This window comes from Barbus barbus (genome assembly GCF_936440315.1).
Source record: "Barbus barbus genome assembly, chromosome: 20".
Lineage (NCBI taxonomy): Eukaryota > Metazoa > Chordata > Actinopteri > Cypriniformes > Cyprinidae > Barbus > Barbus barbus.
The window spans coordinates 11,155,077-11,179,097 of NC_136748.1; the positions used below are offsets into that span (position 1 = coordinate 11,155,077).

Genomic DNA, 24,021 nt, shown 5'->3' on the forward strand with positions numbered 1-24,021 from the left:
TTTACAGTGTAGGCTAAAATGTAAAATATATTTTTCGAAATGATATTTTTATGAGCTGAATATCATGGCTGAACTGGGACACAAAAATGAAATAAAAATTAAAGAATTAATAAAACAGCGGAATTGTGTGTAATTTCATGTAATTTTCTGCTATCCAGCTTTTTTTCAAAAATGCTGAAAAGGGCTCAGATGTTTTCAACATCAACATCACTTTTGTGTTAAATATGAGCCCCATGACATGCTGATGACATTATGCTTTATGCTAATATAGTAAAAATGAACCACAGCCATAATTGAAATATTGAGTACTGGGGTGTAAGATTAGAATACAGCCAGTGGGGGTACAGTTGATGTTTGGATGTTGTTTGTACTTATTAATTTTACAAATTTGCTCCAGGGCTTCGAGCTGAAGAATGCAACCAAACACAAGGCACAGCAAATGTCAAACTTCTAGACAGTGCTTGATTATGTGGCAGTAATACAATAAAACACTAATTATCCATTAAAAATTACAGGTGCATATCAATATCACGATTAAGTTTAACACGTTATGTACGGGGTGTCTTATGTTAAAATCCTGGACTTTACTTACAGCTATAAACATAAAACCCTGTGGCTGCAGGAATATTATCTAGAAATATATTTATATTTTTCTAGAAAATATAACCTCACTTAACAGGACAGTTCACCCAAATATCAACATTTCTGTCATCATTTATGTCGTACCAAACCCGTATGACTTGATTATTTCAGTGAAACAACGGAGGATATTTTAAAGAATGTCGGTAAACAAACGTTTGGTGCCATTGACTTGCATTGTATGGACAAAAAACACTGAAATGTTTCTTAAAATATCTTTTATATTCCACAGAAAAAATACAGATTATACAGGTTTGGAACAACATGAGGGTGAGTAAATGACAGCTTTTTATTTTTGGTTTAAATATCCCTTTAATAACATGAAAAACATTAAAATGTAGTTCGCCTGATATCCGTTGTCTTTTTTTTCCACCACAAGTGACTCCAAATTGATGTGTTTTTTGTAAGGAATGAAATTAGCCTATATTCTACCTATATGCTTTAGATATGATGGCAGTTCATGAAAACGTGTCTATAAAAATATCATTCCCCAAAAAATACATCCTTTACACTGCTAAGCTCAGTATCTTTGGTTGCAAGTGTCAAGTTATACATTACTTTTCAATATTTTCCAAAAATGTTTACAACTAGTCTGTTGTATTTGTATACATCCTTGTCAATTTTATTTATTTTTTTATAAAGGAAAATGTGTGATGAGTGTGCGAAACACTGCGTTGGCCTAAAGATATCAATATTTGATAAGCCAACTGCTGAGTAGACTGGGTTGTATCACATATCCCTGGCCTGAAGCACTCAGTTTTTTGCTGCGTGCATACGTGAGGAATAACTTAAAACACCACACTTCCATACAAGCTCATTCTTAAGAAGGTGCATCATTGTATTAATGGGATAGTACCTTTTCAGAGTTCCCATCACCTCTCTGTATATGCAGGAGAGAGCTGGGGAGGTTTCCTTACAAAAAGACATTTCAAAAGAATACGCTGTGCATGGCAAATCCATTACAACAAGCTTTGATAACCACCAACGGCCCCAAATGCACCACTGTACAATAACGCCTCCCTCCTGTTTTCATTTACATATTCACAAAAGAGAAATTACATATAGGAGCAGTTGCAATACTCGTGAAAAAGGTAGAAAAAGAACGTTCCGTTGTCTTTCTGAAAAATTTAAACCACTGTGGCAGGACGGACTAACAGAACCGGAGAATACAAGCATCCAAACGAAGAGAAACGTCATATAGTCCTTCACGTCGGCACGGAGCTGTCATGTTACAAAACAACGCAAGAGACAAAAATGACAGTTCGTCCCACCTTTACATTATGGTTTGGGAGCAAGTCCTTTCAAGAAACATTCAAGACTCTTACATTTTCTCAAGTCATTAAAAAGAAAATGGTTATACTTGATAAAAAAAGAACAGTAATAGTAATAATTATAATAATTACAATGACAGAAGTAACAGCCGATGGTAAATAATAATAATCAGTCCTGTACAATCAGATCAGTCCTGCGATTGGCCACAGGCTGTTTTAACCCATGGAGACGTCAGGGCTTTGCAGTCATTTCAATGGCTTCAGCTGTAAAAATGGGCCGCCTGGACAGGGCTTTCTGACCGCAGATCCTTTCTTAGGTCCATCCGTCACCGAGAGCTGAAAAAAAATCTCTCGAGTCACCTGAAAATTGAGCATTAAAGAGCTGCTTTTAGAGTTTGTAATGCAACACAAGACACCAATTGTTGCTTTAATATATTAGATTTAGAGTATTAAAAACAATATAAATCACATTTTATTGAAATTAAGTTATTTGCAGAATTCAAAGTTATAAACAAAATGTATACATTAAAATGATATTAATTAACAGCCCTAGTTTGAAGGGTTACATTATTTTATTTTTAAAATTATATTTAGGAGTATTTTTTTTATATTATATAGTAATGATCATTATTAATGTTAAAAAAAACTGTGGTTGTGGACACCATGAAACATTTTTTTCAAGATTCTTAGAGGAAAAGAAACAACAGCATTTATTTGAAACAGAAATCGTATGTAACTTTATAAATGCCTTTACTGTCACTTTTGAACAGTAGTGTATATACATATTTTACATCTGATGGAAGGCTTTTGTGAAAAGCTCAATTTTATTAGAATGTACCCGTTGAGAAAATATGCATTAGAAATGGTCATGAGAGCTGTACCTGCTCATCTGGTCAGAGTGTAGCAGTCAGTTGTCAAAGCAAAGGTCAGTCCAGCTCATGAACCTCATCCTGCAGGCCAGAGGGAGTTCGGGCTGGTTCAGACACCCTCTTGGCCATTATTTCCCACTGAGGAGCCAGAACTTTGGGTTTGGACCCTGACACACATATAGAGAGAAAGAGAGGATATAAATACATCTATACATGTTGTTAAAATGCATTTACACCTAAAAATGTACATATACAAAAACCATGCATTAAGAGCCGTGGGGTGAAAACTTTTTGAATTTGAAGATCAGGGTAAATTTTACTTATTTTATCTTCTGGGAAACATGTAAGTATCTTCTGTAGCCTCTGAAGGGCAGTCCCTAAATGAAAAAATATGATATTTAGGAAAAGTCAAATGTACACATCTCCATTCTGTTCAAAAGTTTTCACCCCCTGGCTCTTATAATGCATGTTTTTTTTTCCTTCTGGAGCATCAGTGAGCGCTTGAACCTTCTGTAATAGTTGCATGTGAGTCATTAGTTGTCCTCAGTGAGAAAAATGGATCTCAAAATCCTAGTCATTGTTGGAAAGGGTTCAAATAAACAAAAAAGCTAGAAAACCAAAGAATTTGTGGGACCTGAAGGATTTTTCTGAAGAATAGCAGGCAGTTTAACTGTTCAGCATAAACAAGGGACTCATGAACAACTATCACTAAACAAAAAAAAAAAAAAACAGCTGTGGATCATTCAGGTAAGAACACAGTATTAAGAACTTTTGAACGGGGTACTTTTTATAAATTCAACTTTCTCCTGTGGACTATATGTAAACATTTTATGTGAAATATATTATTCAGGTCAGTACTAAATAAACAATAATATGCATTTTGTATGATGCCTCTTATTTTGGTAAAATAATTCACATTTTGCAGATTCTGAAAGGGGGATGTTAGCTTTTGACCTCAACTGTACATATAATGTATGTACATATTTTGTATTGTCTGCTGTACATTACATATTGTGCGCATTTGCAAACACTAAAACTATACATATACATTTAGTCATTTAACAGACGCTTTTAGCAAAAGCGACTTACAAATGAGGACAAAGCAATCAAAATCAACAAAAGAGCAATGATATGCAAATGCTATGACAAGTCTCAGTTAGCCTAATGCAGTACACATAGCAGATTTTTTAATTATATAATAAATAAAAAGAAAACAGATAGATAAATATATATATATATTTTTTTTATAAATAAATAAATTATATATATATATATATATATATATATATATATATATATATATATATATATATATATATATATATATATATATATATATATATATATAGAGAGAGAGAGAGAGAGAGAGAGAGAGAGAGAGAGAGAGAGAGAGAGAGAGAGAGAGAGAGAGAGAGGCTATAACATGTACATAAATATGTATTGTGTACAGCATATTAAATATGGTGTGCATTTCTAAATATTACCTGTCAGAGATAAATTCATTATGTTGGTAAAAGGTATTTGCAACTGACTGTCAAAATAAATACATAAAATGTTTTATTTATATAAATATAATATAATACAAACAAGTTGAGTCTCTAGTGTGATATTCCATTTCAGTAAGGATGCTACCTTCGAAGATAGCTGTCCATGCAGGAAGTACGTATCAGAGCAGCTTACCAGGTTTTGATCTGTTAACTACACATAAAACCCCATCTTTTACTTGTGTACCAGATATGGGTGTCATGCCCTAAAATATTTTTAATACAACTGACTTTGTACTTAATGTGAATTTAATAAAAGCATTGTAATTTACTAATTGTGATACTTTCATTGTACAGAAAGAAAGCTAAGAACATTTTAAGCACTCTCGAAACTCTTTTTATAAATCACTGAAGCCGTTTACACTGTGAAATGAATATCCTACTTCGTACACACATCTGCACTTTGTTGTTTCTGATGAGAGAACCGTCAGAGAAAATAATTCCTTCAGCAAGCGAGTAACCAGAACACCAGCATTTCAGCGATGACTCATCTGAACGCCTCTGATTGGCTACTGCATTCATAAGCTCAACAGAATCATGTGTGATTGGTTATAATGCGCTGAGCTGACTCTGGCTCAGCGCCAGGCAAAGCACGAATGCAGATTTGAATTTAGCAGCTGATGCTGTGCAACACTGCACGTTCTAATCACGCTCGTGTGATTGTACGAAACCTAAAAAATATTATTTGGCTATTTTTTGTTTTTTGGAAGCTGCATTCAAAATCCCCCCCTCAGTTTGAATGGGCATGACGCCTCTGACTGAGACTCCAGACACTTGTCCATTCTATAGTTTCATGAGCCGTTTCATGTCACCCTACTGGTTCTAAGAGGTACTACATGCACTCTTCTGCTAACCCCATCCTTTACATAATGCATGCGGCTCACACCACAGGGGACCAAGTTTGAGGACAGCAACATGGAAACAAGCATGTGCCATTTATCACAACCACATCAATAAGTGCATTAAGACCCCAAATGTAAAAGCAATCTGAAAAAGCAGCATGGGGGTGAAGAAAAAGGATTTGCTGCTTGGGACAGAATGGTGCCAAGCTCATCAGGAATTTATATAACCGCTGAACATTGGTTTCCCTCCAAAGCCTTCATAGAGACAAGAGGGTAATGAAGCACAATGTGACAGGGGAGCATTCATAGTGTTCCTAACATCCACGCCACGTGCTCGGGAAGCCCTCCTTTTGAATCGACGGTTACGGTGCCTTTAGTCTGTGTTTTGGGGTCTGATCTCCCGCAGGACTAATGATCCATGTGAGTCACTGCTGATCCGTTACCATGACAACCCTGAAAGCCATTCAGAGATAAAAGTAGTGTGTGTGTGTATTTTCCTGTATGGGGGTTGGTGAAGATACAAGTGGGAGAGTTTAAGACAAGTGAATGAGACCTCGCAAGAAGAGTAGGAAGAGAGTGTGTTGTGTGGGCAGCACAGAAACCCGATGATAGCTTACCATCCAAACCGTTGTGCTGCTCGTAGCTGCGTTTGCCCAGGATGGTTGGGGAGCCGTTGTTGAGGATGGGCGAGGATTTGATGGGCGTCAGGCTGCCCATGGAAATGGTGGCTCCTCGTGGAGGATCTGATTTGGGTGGGCAGGGGTGGACCTCTAGTTTGAAAAGACATGATTAAAATGAGTTTGCGTGAAAATCTGAAAAAAAGATTTTGAAGGAAAGGCAGCTTCACTCACCCAGATATCTAACCACTGACTCTAAAGGCTTCCTTACTGTCTGCTTTAGAGACGGAGGCTGTTTGGACATATCTGGCAACCTAACCGCACCTGAAATATGTCAAAAAGAAACTCCATTAAAATTATGTATTCTAATTAGGTTCAAATTACCGTGATAATTCAGTACAGGGTCAATGACACAACTCTCTTTTTAATTAAGAAATAAAAATGCAAAATAAATACAGCTTATTTATTTTATGAATATGTATATTCATTCAGGCGATTCAGGGTGGTACAAAAAGACAAAAAGCCTGGCTGTATCCGAAATCGCCCCCTATACCCTCATTCACTATTCTCTACATTAGTCCACTCATACAGCTCACTTGAAGGAGTGAATGAAAACTGAGTGAATTCGGACACTGAGTGCACCGGAAGGACTGCCGCTTTTGCATAGTTTGCTTGCAGTTAAATAATCATTTGAAACGGGCAGCTCCAATAGTAGCCTAAGATTGTTAACTAATGTGGTTAACTAATGGAACCTTATTGTAAACTGTTACCAGAATTTATAAAAAAAAAAAAAAAAGAAACAGTGGAGGAGATTTAAAATGTATTAATATTGGAAAATTATTATTAATTTAAAAAATGTAATAAAAACATGTGTCTATCAAATCAGTCCTGTGGTATAACCAATATACAGAAACATGCAGGGAAAAAAATAAGATATTATTATCTGTATCCTGTATCCCTGTATAATGACGAGGATCCCTGTAGATTCTCAAGACTGTGACAGTATTTTAAGGATCAATATCTTATTTTAATATCTTATTTTAATATCAATATCTTATATTTTAAGGATCGATATCTTAAAATATCAAATATAAAATATTTGATTTAATGTTTATTTATCTTTTTGTGACAGGTTAAGGTTGTAAAATGAAGTTCACGTTGTGAAATGTCAAATGGCAGATGAAACAAACTCCCAACTAAATTAGATTGTAAATTTAAAAAAATTGCCTTGAAATAAATAAATATTTCAAATTTAAAAAGAAATTAGTTTTACTCTTTACTTGATGATTACATCACATAACATTTTTGAGCCTTTAAATATAAACTTTTATTTAAATAGTATTAAAGGTTTTTTGTTATTTATTACTATATGAAATAAACAAAAATACAAAAAAGTTAATTTTCAAATAAATTGGTACATGTGTTTTAAACTAATTTTTCCATTTCCATTCATTAATTCATTCATTAATTAAAAAATCAAATGAAATGTTTGAAAAACAGCCCATGATTCATAAGTAAATTCCACAATAAGAAATACCATCAGAGAAATTCAAACTTGAAATACAACGTTCATGTCTCACAGCAGATACTCACACTCTGCTTTGATAGTGGTAGTGTTGACAGGTGTGTACGGGTGTCTGGCCAAATATCTGGATCTCAACAGGTCCTGGCAGACGCGGCGAGCAGCTTTCGTCAGCTGAGACGTGTGCAGGTAGAAAGCCTGTCTGGTCTTAACAGCAAACTTTGGGCTTCCGCTGTGTCTCATGGGCAGACCGTGAGGACTCTGAACACAGACAGCGAGATGAAAGTCGAGTCCTTGGTGACAGCGAAATCTAAATATTGCATTTTAATTCTGTTAAAAGTCCATGAATAATGTTTTAAACATAAATGAAAGAAAGTTTCGCTCATTCAGGGCATTCATTTAACAGTCACAAAGAGGCATAATAAAACAGAATTGCACAGCACAAGAAAAAACAGACTAAATAAAACGACTGGGGGGAGAGAGCAAGAATTTCATGTCAAGAATTGACTCGGAGCCCCATGGAGCATGTTTGGAGAGAATCCACTTTACACCCACCATGTTGCGGTTGGGTCCGGGCCTCTCTCCATCCAGTCTGGTTGGCATCCTCAGACCTCCGTACTTTTTCCAGTAAGTCCAGCAGGAGGCACACAGTCGGCACTGCATGTTGAGCGGCCCCCATGAGTACCACTGATACGAGCTAGTGGCTACACACAAACAAAACACATAAAGCTCCTTCCAACTCCACTCTGCTCTACTTGCTGTAGTTTAACCTTTAACCTGAAATAATATTAAAGCTGACATATAATAGAAAACTGGATTTATCCTCTCTTTTTTTAAATAAATAATCAAATCAGTGCTCAGCTACTTTACTGCATTCAGCTTGTACTGGTTGGGACATTATTACTTGCTTATTTAATGTGCAATTATTTCAAGAGGTTAATCAATCATAGCAGATTTCATTTACATGTGTTACTATAGTATTATTTCTATTTGTATTTAGTAATATTTTGAATTAGCTTCTTGATTTGTAGCTTTTATTTTAAAGGTGCCATAGGTGACTGTCTTCAGAAACATTTTTTGTTATTCTGGTTGAAAGTCTCTTCACATCCTGATAGCAATCATTAAGTGAAGTGGTCTAAATGTATTTATATATTATGTGGAAGGTGTAGGGCCAAGAAATGTTCGTCCAATCAAAATGCTCGGTCCGAGCATTTTAAATGTCTTGCCTACCTGACTGTCAACGTATGTATTTGCATACCTCTGCGCACCCTGTTCGCGCAGACAGGATACGTCATCATGCACGCTGAGCACTCAGAGGAGAATGGCAGGCAAATATCAACAACCCAATCTTCCTTCCTGGTTTTGTAGTACTTTTACTAACTGTGCTATTAAGTTTTCTCGCCGGTGAATCACACATGATGTAGCCCAGCGGTTCCCAATTCCAGTCCTCACGCCCCCCGCTCTGCATATTTTGCATGTCTCGCGCTTAGTTAACACACCTGATTCAGATAACCAGCTCGTTAGATGAGAGAGCTACGTGCATGAACTGTGGTCCGATTGACATGCTCCCTACTCCCTGAGCAGAGAAAATCCATTGAAGTTTATTTCACTTCAAAACATTCATTCACGGCTTTGCACTGCGCAGCGTCTTCACACACAGACGAAACTTACTAGAGAAGAGTGAAGTGTGACATAATATACCTCTGTAAATAAATACAATGTAAATTCATGTCTCGCACACTTTAATGCCCTTTGTATGGATCGCGTGCTTTGAACTGGAATCATGGTGGAATATCTGGCGATGTCCACTTCGAGGGGCACTTATGACTTCCGGTCGAACAGAACAACCGTCGGACGTGATAAGATACACATATGAAATGTGCAGAGCAGGGAGGGCGCGAGGACTGTAATTGGAAACTGTTGATGTAGCCTATTGTGGTAGTTTAATGTTGTCTCTGGTATTGTGCTCTTTGTGCGTATGTGCGTTCAGGGGGTGTGGCTTTGGACGGCGATTGCTGGGAGGGTGGGATGTTTGCTTTCAGTGCTATCAGGCTAAAGTTAGCATTTTCCGAGATCTCCTATTGCACCTTTAATTTTAGTTTAAATTAATATTTTGTTCTGTGCTTTTGTCATCATTATTGTTTTTTCCCCAATATTTCTATTTAACTATTTTTATTAATGCATTTTATTTAGTTGCTAAGGCATCATTTCAAATGTTATTTTCAAATTAAATTGATTTTATTTCTATTTGAGCTTTATTAAACTTACGGAAAACAAATTTTAACAGTTTTAGTTTAAGGGGCATTTACACAACACAGTTTTCAATTAAAAATGGAAAACTTTTTAAGCATGTTGGCCGTTCACTTACATGACAAAGGCATTTAGTGCGTCTGAAAATGCAAACTTTTGAAAACGGGTGTCCAAGAGCAAGTTTTTGAAACCAATACCGATTTAACTACAAAAACGCAAATTTATGAAAACAGTGATATTGATTGCATGTATATTATATGCTTGTGTAATATTTCTTTACAAAGTGGCATCGTCAAATACTGGCCTGGCATGCATAATACAGCATTTTAAATCTTTATTGCAAATCTGTGTGAATGGGATCGATTTGACAATGTTGTTGTCTGCATGTGAAAAACGGTAAAGGAAAACTTTTCTGTTGAGAACGTACCCTTCCTTAATACCTTTCTGGGTCCTGAACGTGGTAGTTGCGTTGCTGTCTATGCAGGGTCAGAAAGCTCTCGGATTTCATCAAAAATATCTCAATTTGTGTTCTGAAGATGAACGAAGGTCTTACAGGTTTGGAACTACATGAGGGTGAGTAATTAATGACAGAATTTTTATTTATTTGTGAACTATCCCTTTAATTCTATGTCAGGGAAAATTATATGACAACTCTTTTTGATGGGAGAAATCTTGACTAACATGACTTATCTGTACAAATACTTTGTCCTTACTTTGTCCTATCAGTTTAATGTAACCTTTAACATTCAAAGTACGTGAGAGCATTTCAAATACTCACTGTAACAGCTCTCGCATGCTCTGCCCAATCCGACGGGCTGGCCTGGTGCTCCTGGAAGCACCCCTGCTCCATTCACGAGCCCTGGCTTCACACTGTTCACGCTCAACTGGTTAGGGTTGGGCTTGTTACTGTAGAAAAAAAGGCCATGACGGTTACTGGATTTCATCTGGTCAAAGTGCAATCACTCAAAGCTTATGGTGAAATGCAAAATCCAGGGTTGAACTTCGACCTGTTGAAATACTCACTAGTTTGGGATATAAACCTGCTTTAACTTGCTCTCAGCCTCAGCTGCTTTTAATCGTTTCTGTATGAAACAAGATCCAGTTAGTCTCAATGTGAAAACTATCTAGGTTTTCTACCTGTACACAGAGACTTGAGACAGCAGTGTTGGATTACCTGCTGAACGTATCTGTCTGTGGTCTTCCACATGTAGTAATACTCAATGATGCTGGTCAGAGACTTCCAAGGAAGCTGGAACAGGAAAATAAAAGATCATTTGGAATGAATACTTTACTAAAATCATAAACAAAATGGCTGTTAAATATGTTTAACCCTGTATTTAAAATGGGTAGGTTACGACTGAAAATTGTCATAATTAAATTTTCCTCATGTCTTTCCAAATTCATAGGACTTGCTATCTTTGAAACACAAATGAAGATATTTTCGATCTGAGAGATTTCTGTTGCTCCACTGAACATCCATATATATATATATATATGAGTGTGTGTAATGGACAACAAAGAAGAGAGAATATTTAAAAAGTATCTTCATTTGTGTTCTGAAGATGAACAAAAGTCTATGTTTGGAATGACATTTTAAAACCTTTTAACTCGGAACCACTGTGACTAGATCACAGAGTCAGATCATTAAGTTGAACTTGAGAAACGGATCAGTGAACAAGTCTCACACAATAAAATTGTTCAAATCACTGACCGATGCAGCTGAAGCGGCTCTTGAGTTGCAGCTTACTACAGGTGTAGATTATGAGTGAATAATAATTAAAATTTTGGTCTGTTTCATACATAGTTTTCATATGGTTTCCGAAGATTTGAAATAGTCATATGGACTCTTTATGGAGCTTTTTTGGTGTGTTTTTGTCACTTTTTGACAAGTGTTTTTGCATGAAAATTCTTAAACATTTGAATTGTTTTGTTCCACAGAAGGAAATCGAGTGGATTAAAAAAAGCATCATCCATGAGTGAGACATAAATGGTGACAGTTTTCATTTTTGGTGACAAGAATCTTTTTAGAGCAAATTTGTTCATGATGGCAAACAGAAATACAGTTTCATTTCCCATCCTTTGTGTCCCTGAATAAGCTGGTTGACTTCTTTAGGGTGTGCCCATTTTCCATGCCTGGCTCCTCCCTGTTTCTCTAAATAGAGCAGAGATTTATGATAGAAACCCAGAGCCGAAACACTCAATGCTGCACATACACCCATCGACCACCAGATGGCAGAGTTTAACGCACACTTGGCACACTCGCTGTCCCCTGAACAAAGGCAGTTTATCAGTCATTACTGCCACAATTACCTTAGCATATGCTGTTCAAATCTTTTCAAAGCCACGCTATGCTGTAGTACAAACTGAAGAAATTCAGTCTGATCACCCTTCTGCTTGCGTAAACACAAACTTACAAAGTCTTGTTGGATGTCAGTGAAGTCCTTGCCGTATTTCTCGAGCGCTTCCTCAAACAGGTTGGCTTCAGATGCGCTCCATTCCTCCATTTCATCCCGGCAGAGCACCGGCCCGCCCTGGGGTACCAGCGCCGCGATGGCCCGCGTCATGTCGTAGCCGTTCTTATGCAACGTGTCCATGGCGTGAAACTGAAAAAAATTATTTTGAAATAAATCAAAAAATGATGGCTCAAATCCAAGATTCATCACCAAACACCCCATTGTTTTCAGCAGAAAATCTGAATTGCTCAATCCTGGGAACAACACAACACTGACACTAGATGAAGAGGAACTGTGTGGGCAGCATGAGAGTGTGTATGTTTATGCATGGGGATGTTGCCCTCTGGCATCTTTCCTTCATGTTTTGTACACAACGGGCAGAGTTGGGTGGCTGGAGAGTAAAAACCGTGCTCTGATGTTCTTCTCGTACAGCCTATAAGCTAAAACTGAACATAGAGCTAGCAATAGGCCTGTCGCAATTATTACATAATCGCCTGGTGGAGATTATTTGATGTAATTGTGATTATTTGAGATGATTATGATCACTGTGCACTTTAAATTCTAATCACATTTTGCCACTAAAATTATGAGTTAGAGCATCCTGACAGAAACACTGACTCAACCAATGGCGTGAGTTTGACTGACCAATGGCATTTATGAAAGCTACATGTACCAGTTCTTGTTTTTATCATTATTTTTGGTGAACTTTGGCACACTTTACCAAAATGGAAACACTGAGACTGACGCCGAAACCAAAAATGCTAATTTTAAAGTAGACTTTGCTTGAAATAACTATACATTTAATTAATAAAACAATCCATTATAATGTATTTGTATACTTCATTACACGTTTTTTCCTTGAATGTGTCAATTAAATAACATTTAGACTCTTAACAACATTTAAAAATGTTGAATGAACTTCAAAATAATTAGTCGTGTAATTATTCAGTCTGGGTTGTTTAATACAATTTTGACTTTAAATAAACTATTACAAACTGAGTAGATGCTTTTGATATCTCTAAATCTTAAATTGACTTTTGATATAAGCACATCTGTACTTACACAACAAAAGACAAAAGGTTTATTTTCCATTTCTAAAAGAAAGGAACATGAGAGCTGGTTCCTTTTTTATGTAATACACAAGATGTTCGTTTAAATAGCCTTTCACTCTCTGCGCTAGTTCATGGATACAAACTGAATTTATAATGCATTTGAATTTTGACTGCAATATGATTGAGTGTAATGTCATCCTAAAAAAGTCATAATTTACATTAACTAAAACTGGATTTGTTTCATGCATATCTTGCTTCTCCAAGTACTGTTATCTGATAGTAATTGCTTCTGTTAAAATTTGCAGCCTATATTCTCTTTCAGACAAGGTTATCAGGCAAAAGCTAAATAACATGCAACAACAAAGGTAACAAGATGAGATTTGAATAGAGGAGCATACAAAAAAAAAAAAAAAAAAGATTAAAATAATATCATGATGAAAAAGCATCACTGGGACGTTCGGTATTATGTATTGTATTAGCTAGACTGTAATTTACTATGCCTCTTTTATGACAGGATTAATATAATATAATAATTCATATTATCTGGCTACATACACATACACATATACATATATATGTATATATGTATATATATATATATATATATATATATATAAAATACTGTAACATTAGCATTTATAACCAGTCAGAATTGAACAAATGATCCAAAAAGGTTTGAGTTGGTTTTTTTTCTGTAAATATCTGCCATTAATTACTATGAACCTGCTGAGCTTAACTAAAGTGTGAATTCTTCCAGCAGCGTGTGGCGTGTGCGAGAGTGTGAGAATGTGAGATGTGCCGTACCAGTGTGATGTCTCTGGAGGCTGCCGCAGCGCTCATGTGCAGACTGGGCTGCCGAACTGAACTGCTGCAGTCTAGAGCCCGCGCAAACGTACCCACAGATCTGCAGGGGAGGGGGGTTGGGGAAGTTTGAGAAAGCGAGGGAAAAAATGTGAAAGAGAATGAGTGAGTGAGTGAGAGCGAGCAAAATATGCAGTTTGAAATAACAGGGTATAGAGTGGTTAAAAAAAAAAAAAAAAAAAAAAGATATTTGGGAGGCATCTTCAGAATTTCACAGCTGAGGTTTGTTGTTGTTTATCGTCTTTAAAACTCAATGTTCTGTTCAAGAAAAAAAACAGCCAATTTGTTCACGCTGCAGAATCTTACCGAGCCACGACGAGGAACTGGTCGATCTGTTTCTCGGTGAGGGGGTGGCTTGGATCCCACACCTTCTCCTCCAGTTTTTCCAGCTCCCGACCATCATCCTCTCCTGACAAACCAACACCCACAGATCACATTCACTACAGGACACTGCTTTAGAATGAGACTCTTGTTTCACTTTCTTGCTGAAGCCATCTTTCATCTAATGCAAACTTAATTTAGTTCTTACAATTAGTGTAAGCAGCATTACTGGGCGACCAATATAATGACCGGGATGTTTAATTGGGTTCTATCTAGCATTTTGAGATGATTCCCATTGGGCATTAAATTGCAATATTCTTTTTTCCTCTATTGTGACATACAGTACTATATCTGAGTGAAGCAGCCTCTTGAATGAGAAAAAAATCTAGGGCGGGACTTGATTTTGTCCATCATTAAAGGAACAGTTCAACCAAAAATGGAAATTGTGTCATCATTTTCTCACCCTCATGTCGTTCCAAACCTGTATAAGCTTCTTTCTTATGTTAAACACAAAAGAATTTTGAAGAACCAAACATTTGTTGGTCCCCAATCGACTTCCATAGTAGGAAAGAAATCCTATTAAGTCAATGGGGACCATCAACCGTTTGATTATCAGCATTCCAGCAAAATATCTTTTTATGCTCAACATAAGAAACAATATTCATCTATTTGTAATTGATTGGGGTGATTTTTCTTTGTGTTGGATCTTTTCAGTGAATCCGTTGATTCTGTTCACACAAACTGCTCTAAATGATTTGCAAACTAATTAAACCGATCTGAGCTGTGTTTTCTAGAAAGCAATGGGTGGCAATGGTTTCTATTATTTTTATGATGCTTTTGGGAAAAGCAAGCTTTGTTTCTCAATGGTCTGAATAATTTGTAAAGTTGAAAGCTCTGGTTCCTACTCAATGTAACTGAACAGTAATCAGCAACCAGTACATTTTAAAAAATAAAAAATAAAATGTCTGTGTCCCATGAAATAAAGTTTATCATTTAAAACAAATCCTTAAAAAAACACTAGTACACTAGTCTGTATTAAAAATTCCAGTAATGTTTCTTATAAAATATACATAACTAATCAAATGTATTGGATAATCAAGCTTTTTTTATTATTAAAGAAATCTCTTATGCTCAACAATTTGATTAAAACAAAGTAATATTGTAATAAAAAAAATATTTTAAAATATATTTCAAAACCATTTATTCCTGTGATGGCAAAGCTGAATTTTCAGCATCCATTTCTTCAGTCTTCAGTGTCACATGATCATTCAGAAATCATTCTAATATGATGATTTGCTACTACTCGAGAAACATTGTGTATTATTTTCAATGTTGAAAACACTTGAGCTGCTTGATATTTTTGTTTAACGTTAATATGATGAAGTGATGAAGAGAAATAAAAGATGAGAAAATATTAAAAAATATGTGGTGTGTTAATGGTCTCATCTGAAGAGCTCAGAGCTTTGATCATGTTTAACTCAATAAGGCGAAGAGACGTCTTACCCTCTTTCAGGAGGTCAGTGATGTCAGCCTGGTACTTATTTCCCACTCTGATCTCTCCCTTATCAGCCAGCAGAGTCTTCTGCTGAGGGTCGTATACCAGAGAATAGAAAAAGGCATCCTGCAAAACCAAGAGACACCTTAATTCAGGCCAAAAACATACTGCATTAAAGTACTCAAATGCTAAGCTTAATTTTGTGCATCGTTGCATCAAAGACAAGAACGTACACCAAGCACAGCATGCTTGTAATACGGTGACCAAGCTTAATCATAAAGTATGTTCCTGGGCTTTAATATAAACACAGACAAATGAACCGGTGAAGGCCAGTGTTTGAGATATTAGAGGACCGGCTTGAATCTTGGTAGTCTCCAGTCTCCTCATTACTAAATATGAGGAGGAACATACTGGGTCAACACACTGAATTATTCATTTGGATCGGGACTCAAACTAGCTCTCATACACACACACACGCACACACTCACACACACGTCAGATAAACATTTCTGTGAACGGAGATGCAGAGAGTGAAAAGCAAATTCATGCAAACAAAAGCATTTGCACTTGCGTAGAAACGTCTCGGCATGCGGTGACACTCACCTCTCTGTCTAAATAGGACTTGAGGGCTTCCGTCTCATTCAGAAGTGTAACGCAGCATTTCCCCCTAAAACACAACATAACAGTTTTAGTGGTGGACCGAATCACATATGCCATTAAATAGATCTGAATTGCTTCACATAGTTTAATCACAGTACTGCTGGACAGAATTTTGCTGTTTGGCTGTGGTTCAGAAATGACCGTATTATAGTAAAGTAATCCTACGTAGTCAGACATTTGTTATTTCGTTATATTTAAAAACGTATCACACAATTTAGAATTTTAAAACTTGTTCCATGGACTCTTATTCAATATTAGAAACCAAAAGTATCAGAAACAGACCATTCTTCCAAGCTGGTTGTAGATAAACCGGTATATTCATTCACAGGAGCGTGTCTAACTGTTGCCAACTGCATTTAATTATTTATTTTATTTTTTTATAATTTGTTTTAAATAACGGTGAAATATCATAGACAAGGTTTTGTCTTCAATCAAAACAATAGTGTCTTCTTTTTTGAAAGTACACCTCTCAAAGGTATAAAGTTTGTATAAAAAAGTATAAATAAAAAATAAACAAACCTGGTCCCCAAGATATTAAGACATACGAACCGATGCTTAGAATTTCTTAGAAGTCAATCATTTAGTATTTTATTTGATTAAGTTTGCATGAATTAGTACTCCTGACAGATCCCAGAGCTAGAAAACATCAAACCAACAAAGTTACACAGGACATTAAAGCTGGCGTATATGAAAATTGTACATCCTGGCCTCTTTCCAGTATATCAATATAAATTGTGGCAAAATGGCCAAAAAAAACAGCTTTAAAAATGCTACACTGCAAAAATATGTTTCAATATTTCTAAATATCCTTAAAACAAGATCAATTTACATCAGTAAAAATGACAGTAGCTGTTAAGTCTTATCTTGAAAATTTAGTTAAGTTTATAAATTAAACTCGTTTTTCCTTTTGAATTAAAGTTTATTTTTCTTACAACCAGACTTAATATTGTCTGATATTTTTTTCAGTGTATCTTGTTTTAAGTATAATTAAGTATTTTCCTCAAAAACAAAACAAAAATGCTGAATAAGTAATGTTTTTTGGCGGTGTACCCAAAGCCCTAACATGAGATTTGAGTAAATCCTGAATTTGAACTTATTAACTCTGTTGTTGTGTTTAATGCCAGTTACATTTTAATAACATTTAAGGACTATTAGCTCTATTTTTAAATAAAGAGGTTTCCAAACATAATCCTTGTCCATCTTTTTGGGTCACTGCAAATGAGTAAAACAGAAGGAAAATTCTAATCACTTGATGAATTTGCTTCAACCCCTGAGAGAGTCGATGCTGGCCGTCCACCGTCCATCACCAAACAACAGTGAAGAACATGTTCATCCAGAAAGGTCAAGCTCACTCCACCCTTGAGTTCGACTTTCTCCACAAACTCAAAAGAATATATACATGCATCAGACGTGACCTGGCCAGCACCTCAGGTTTGTAAGTAGGACACGAGCGGATGTGGGGATTTAAAAGGGCAGCCTATGCTGAATGGCCGCTTTCCTGAGAACATCGATTTCATTGCAACTTCCAAAATAAAAGTGGGCATGATCCTCATTAAATGGTTCTATTCACATGTAGAGATGACTTGAGCAAAATCGAGATGGAGAGCTGCGTGAATGAACGAGAGGTTAATACTCTCCTGTGCTGGGGATTCCATTAGGCCAGAACATGAAAAGACTGAAGGGAGCCGGTATGTGTGTGAGATGTGTGACTCACGCAGACGCTAATGAGAGCGAGGCCAATCGGCTGCTAGAGAGAACACAGCACAATATCGACCAAGCTTTTTGTAGGTTACCTGATGTGTGTCGCGGGCAGAGACTCCAGCTGTCTGGAGAGGAAGAGCTCTCTGTGTCTCAGCTGATGCTTCTGTTTCTCTGGGAGATCCACCATTTCGGGGTTCTCCATCTCCTCTTCTATTTCTCCTAAAAGTCAAAGGGAAAAGATAAACATTAACAACCTTCATTGGTCCACCCTTATTAATATTACTACAGATGTGATGCTGTATGCTGATTGGCTGATTTTGACAGTTATATTTGCAACAAAAAATGATTTTCAGTATTAAAACAGTAGGCATTTTTGATATTGGTCATTGGCCATAACATGAAAATTATAAATGGCATCGAAGCCACAGTTATCTTGATTCCCTTGTGTTCCACCTATTGGAACATTATCGGTTTTAGATATTTCAAAATGAACTCACAATATTTACTTAAAATTATTTACCCTTCATACAATTTAAAGGTGCCGTATGTAATATTGAGAGCTAGTGGTATTGTGGGAACTGTGATTCAAATCCACAACACTGAAGAAAGCTTTTTCCTCACACTTCCGCACATGGGTTGCCAGATTGAGAACACGCAACAGGAATGAGCACAATTGACAACGGAAGACGACGGTGATTTGTTTTAGCCACGTTTTAATATGCTTCTGGTCACAGAGCTTTATAGATGGATGCCAAGGTTCTTTAGGTCAGGTAGAATCTGTGATCGCTGTGTTTTTCACCAACTGGCAACCCAGGGTGTCGAAATACTATTGGGTACAATGGCAGTGGGTAGAATCACACAGTCCACAAACAAAAACAGGCATTCCAACACCGAACACACATTTTAAAGTAGAATAACTGGCTGCTAGGATTGTTTTTCAGAGAAACAAGTATGTGAACTTTTATTTTCACCTTTTAGTAGTCCAAAAAAAATAGCATACAGCAGTTTAAAGACTTCATATCATATGCCATAATGTAATGCAATATGGTATATAAACAATCAGAACATTCAAAATAAAATTTCAAATGAAATTTGAAAAACCAGTGTCAGTCGATCACTATTAGACAAGCTAATAGTAATGCTAAGGGAGCATTCACACAGAAATATTTTTTTGCATTTCACTTTTATTGATATTATGCAAAAATTACATTTTTGACCACTGCACTTGTGTCTTTTGTGTTCTAAAAATGTGGTGCTCAAGTTAAGTTTTCCCATTTAAAAAAAAAACGTGCTTTGAGATCTTTTTTCCTCATTTCTTTGCCCTGCGTCTTACAATTTTAAACACAACAATGCCTTTACAATTACTATTGATCATACTCAAGGTCATAGATTAGAACTTAAAAGTATTGCACTTCGGTGCACTGTTTGTCACAGTCATGAATGAAACCCCACACCACAAGGCTTGTTGAGGAGAAAAACCTATGTAAACTACATTGAAAGAGGAACCATATCAGTCATATCTGGGGATCAAGATATCTTAGGCCATTTACATCTGTAATGGTGCTTTCTTGGATCACAATCAGATCTCACTTGATCACATTAAATGGCAGATATAAATGCATAGCAAGCTGGCAACACACTAAAATCCACTTAGTAATGGACCAAAAAGAAAAGAAAAAAAATCTAAGTGTTATATGGAGTTTTTGAGAGTTTTGATCCAGGACAGTGGTTCGCAAATTTGTTGACTCTAATTTGAAGGCCTGACTTTGCAAGAGCTGAAAGTTCTTTATGATTTCATGGTTTTTAAATCAATGAATTTTCAGGACTTTAATTGATACAGATTTACCCAAGCTTGGCATAACAATTAAAAATGTCAATCGAAATGCCTAATATTTATTAATTTACATGACTTTGAGGTCTAAAAAAAAAAGTCCCTGGTTCTTCAAAAGAAAAGAAAACAATTAAGCAGTGAATAACATATGAAATATGGCCCCCCTAGTGGATCCTGACCCCCTGAGTTGAGAACCAATGATCTCAGTCCTTAAAGGAACACTCCACTTTTTTTGGAAATAGGCTCATTTTCCAAGTCCCCAAGAGTTAAACAGTTGAGTTTTACCATATTGGAATCCATTCAGCCGATCTCCGAGTCTGGCGGTAGCACTTTTAGCTTAGCTTAGCATAGATCATTGAATCGGATTAGACCATTAGCATCTCGCTCAAAAATGACCAAAGAGTTTAGATATTTTTCCTATTTAAAACTTGACTCTTCGGTAGTTACATCGTGTACAAAGACTGACGAAAAATGAAAAGTTGCGATTTTCTAGGCCGATCATTGCGCCTGCTGCACCCACGGTACGGCAGCAAAGTTCCTTGATTATTAGTATAGTTTCTAGCCATATCAGCCTAGAAAATCGCAACTTTTCATTTTCAGTCAGTCTTAGTACACAATGTAACTACAGAAGAGTCAAGTTTTAAATAGGAAAAATATCGAAACTCTACCGCCAGACCGGGAGATCGGCTGAATGGATTAAAAAAAAACGGTAACTCAACTGTTTAACTCTTGAGGAGTTGAAAAATGAGCCTATTTCCAAAAAAAAATGGAGTGTTCCTTTAATACAGCGCATGCCTTTGTAAAGTCTGCAAATCTATCCCTCACAGCATCATTTTGATCGCTTAATTCAAATTCAGTATGGTGTCTTCTTTTGATTAATATACATGTACCTACCTATCCTTTTCTATTCAATGCAACTTACAACAAACAAGTGAAACCTTGGGGCATTTAACTCTATAGAGCCTAATGTATCAGATTTGATATGCAAAGCTCTCTAAATTAACAACATGATTAAACCTTCGCTGAAAATCCTGTTGTACACAACTCAATACATGCCTTTTGTCATATACTGTACATCATACTCTATCGTACTATATGGGCCACAAAAGCCTTATGAATTTAATATGATACTAAACAAAACCATGTACGCAATTATTCAGTTTTTTTGGGTTTTTTGTATAAAAGGTTAAAAATAAAAGATAAAATATATTTTTAAAAATGAAATATAAATATATATCTAAAATAAATAAATATATTCTGATTACTTCATATATCTGGCTTCACAGGGTTAAAACTACATAATTTCCACAAGCACTACAAAGACCCTAATCAGGAAATCACACCATCTTCACAGCACTGAAAAGTTCAAAGTGAGGTACGGATAAGTTTGTGATAGCCATTCATCCAACCTAAAACCGCATCTTTAAACAGAGACCAATCAAACACTGTGCAAACGTCAAAATGACTGCAAACAACCAAAAGAGAGCAAGATGAAACAGACTTTTCTTAATTGGGTTTACGCAAACATTATCACCCTTCTCTTAAAAAGATTACTGGGGATGTACAGAGAAAGACGTCGTCTCTCTTGACAAACCCCACATATATGTGCTGTATGGAAGCAGAGTGCGGCGGAGAATGATAAGTGGGAGAGAGTCGGGAGGGAGAGAAACCAGCGAGCGTGCTCCAATTCATTTGGAGTTTCATTAGCGAAAGAGAGAGAGAGACAGATGGAGAAACATGGAGATGGAAGGAAAGGCAGAAGAACAAAAAGAATCAAGGGATTTTCAAATGAAAAAAAAAAAAGAAAAGACATTTGTGTGAAATCAATAAGTATTCCCTCCTCTTCCTTACCCGCTACTACATTCAGCACACATGTATGCCATTGCTTTCTACCGGTCACAAGCTGAAGAAATCTGAAACTACAGTGGTCACTTTACAAGCGCTGCACATCAGTAACCGTTCTATTACAGCTGTTCGTGGAGTATTGACAACCCCTGCTGAGATGGGTAGAGATGGAGCCTGAAACAAAGAGAGTGAATGGGATAAGATGACGCGAAAAATAGAGAACAAGCGAGAGAGGAACAGCCCTGTGGCTACGAGCAGCCTGCTCAACAAATTACCTCACCATTTCACCTGTCTTAAACAATTATCAATTATTGATGAATGAATCGCCTTACCAGGTGGAGGGGAAGAAAAGAAGAGGAGGTCGGGAAGAGAATCCAGAACCATTTTTACTCGCAACACCTATATTTTTAAAAGACGTTTGGTTCAGTTAACGGTAACTGAATGTCTGCATTCGTCTGTTGATCGTGAAACTTTGTTGGGTTCAAGCACTAAAAACCAGATTTACACATCTTCTGTACAAAATAGGGCTGGGCGGTACATCGAGTTTGTACGATATATCGATATATTCTTTATAAGCGATACGATATGAGGCAATACCGTTTATATCGATATACAGTTTAAAACGAGCGCATCTGAAAATATAGCGGAGGACACAGACTGAACTGCTGTGGAGAAAGTGCATAATAAAATTTGTTCTAAACATGTGACAAACTTTATATGAAGGGCTTAAACTCGTAAGATATAGAAGCCTATAGATTAGTTTCAGTTTAAGACGGCTTTGACAGAAAGGCTGCGTGTGCCGCTGACAGAGATGCTACTCGTGCTGTTTAATGTGTTTGAGATGTGCTGTTTTCCTTAATGCATAACTTACATTTCACAGGTATATTCGCCATCTGTAAATGTTAGAAAGCCATGGAAATATTTCCATGTTGGTGTCAGAAGTGCCTGAGCCTTCTGCTTTGAGATTCTCCGCTAAACTTCACAGACTTCATTTATAACGGGCGCTAGGGCAGGGATTGACGGGGCTATAGCCCCATCAGAAACTTGCTTAGCCCCAGCACAGCCCCCACAAGGATTTCCAAAAGATTTTCCTGTTTTTTAACTCTCGGTGTCACTTTCATTAACATTGAAAAATGAACATTTAAAAACCTAAAAAAAAAAAAAGTGCCTAATATGTGGCCTATAAAATAATTGATATTAAGCCCGGTACACCAAGCCGACGGTCAGTTATCGGGCAGTTTATGTTCGTCGGCCAACTAAGTTTTCTCAGTGTGTTCCGTGCCGTCGGCTGAAGTTGGTCCTCGGCCGATTCTACATGTTGAATTGGCGTCGGAGCTCGTCGGTCAGTCGGGCCATCTGATTATTCTGATTGGCTGTCCAGCTGGCGAACCAGTGCGCATAGAAAAAGCGCAGAACGGACATGCTACTTGGCCGTCGGGTGTCTACGAATCTACTTTAACATGTGCTGATAACGGTATATAACGGTCTTAAATTATTCCCTTAATATTGCTCTTGTGTAAAATTTGAAGTTATATCACTAATAACAGTGGCATATAAGAAGTTTAATACCACAGAAAAAAAAGTAAAATATGTCTTTTTTCGAAGCAGCTGTATATAAAGTTTAGGCGTTCATTACGTTCAATTTAATTAGTTTTTTAGCACCCCCTCTTAACTGTTAAGCCCCCCCTTAGCACCCCCAACAAAAAAAATCCTGGAGCCGACACTGCGCACAATGTAATAGGAGCGCAATAATTATGACTAAAATATTTTGCTTAAGTATTTGTAGTTAATAAACAATTAATGTGACGTATGTAGAATTTTAAACCTACAAGTAAGTGTATTTGAATGATAGCACTAACTGCAAAGTGACTAATGGGGTAATCAAAACAGCCTTTTTACTCAATTAGTCTGTGCTTTATTTTCATTTTTAGTTTAGTAAATATAACTTCTGCTTTAAAAGCATTATTTTGGTTTTTAGATTGCAATGTTAGAATGTAATGTGATTTTAACCCTTTTTAAAACTTTTAAAATATATGCCTATGGTTACATTCACTTTATTTTTGTTTTGTTTAATCCAAATACAAAAGCGTATAAATAGCGAGATATATACTGTATACCGCAAATCAGCCAAAAAATACAGAGATATGAATTTTTGCTCATATCGCCCAGCCCTAGTACAAAATAGTAATGCTTGTCCATGCAAAACTAGGGTGTTGTGGGTGGTTCTTGACTGTTGCTTTCTGGTCCA

The 24,021-nt window shown here is 36.5% G+C and overlaps 1 protein-coding gene across 1 annotated transcript in view; it reads right to left on the reverse strand.

Moving 5' to 3' along the window:
- Positions 1-848: 848 nt before the first annotated feature.
- LOC306886477 (metastasis-associated protein MTA1-like) overlaps positions 849-24,021 on the reverse strand; it is a 51,643-nt gene continuing 28,470 nt past the window's right edge. Inside the window, exons 4-18 of the mRNA XM_079443595.1 lie at positions 18,190-18,316; positions 16,340-16,403; positions 15,745-15,862; positions 14,227-14,329; positions 13,864-13,963; positions 11,969-12,157; positions 10,729-10,803; positions 10,578-10,636; positions 10,333-10,460; positions 7,860-8,008; positions 7,376-7,565; positions 6,017-6,106; positions 5,783-5,935; positions 2,792-2,946; positions 849-2,270 (exon numbers count right to left, since the gene is read on the reverse strand). Coding sequence (XP_079299721.1) covers positions 2,837-2,946; positions 5,783-5,935; positions 6,017-6,106; positions 7,376-7,565; positions 7,860-8,008; positions 10,333-10,460; positions 10,578-10,636; positions 10,729-10,803; positions 11,969-12,157; positions 13,864-13,963; positions 14,227-14,329; positions 15,745-15,862; positions 16,340-16,403; positions 18,190-18,316 — 1,655 coding nt within the window. The 3' untranslated portion in view covers positions 849-2,270; positions 2,792-2,836. The remainder of the gene's footprint in view (positions 2,271-2,791; positions 2,947-5,782; positions 5,936-6,016; positions 6,107-7,375; positions 7,566-7,859; positions 8,009-10,332; positions 10,461-10,577; positions 10,637-10,728; positions 10,804-11,968; positions 12,158-13,863; positions 13,964-14,226; positions 14,330-15,744; positions 15,863-16,339; positions 16,404-18,189; positions 18,317-24,021) is intronic.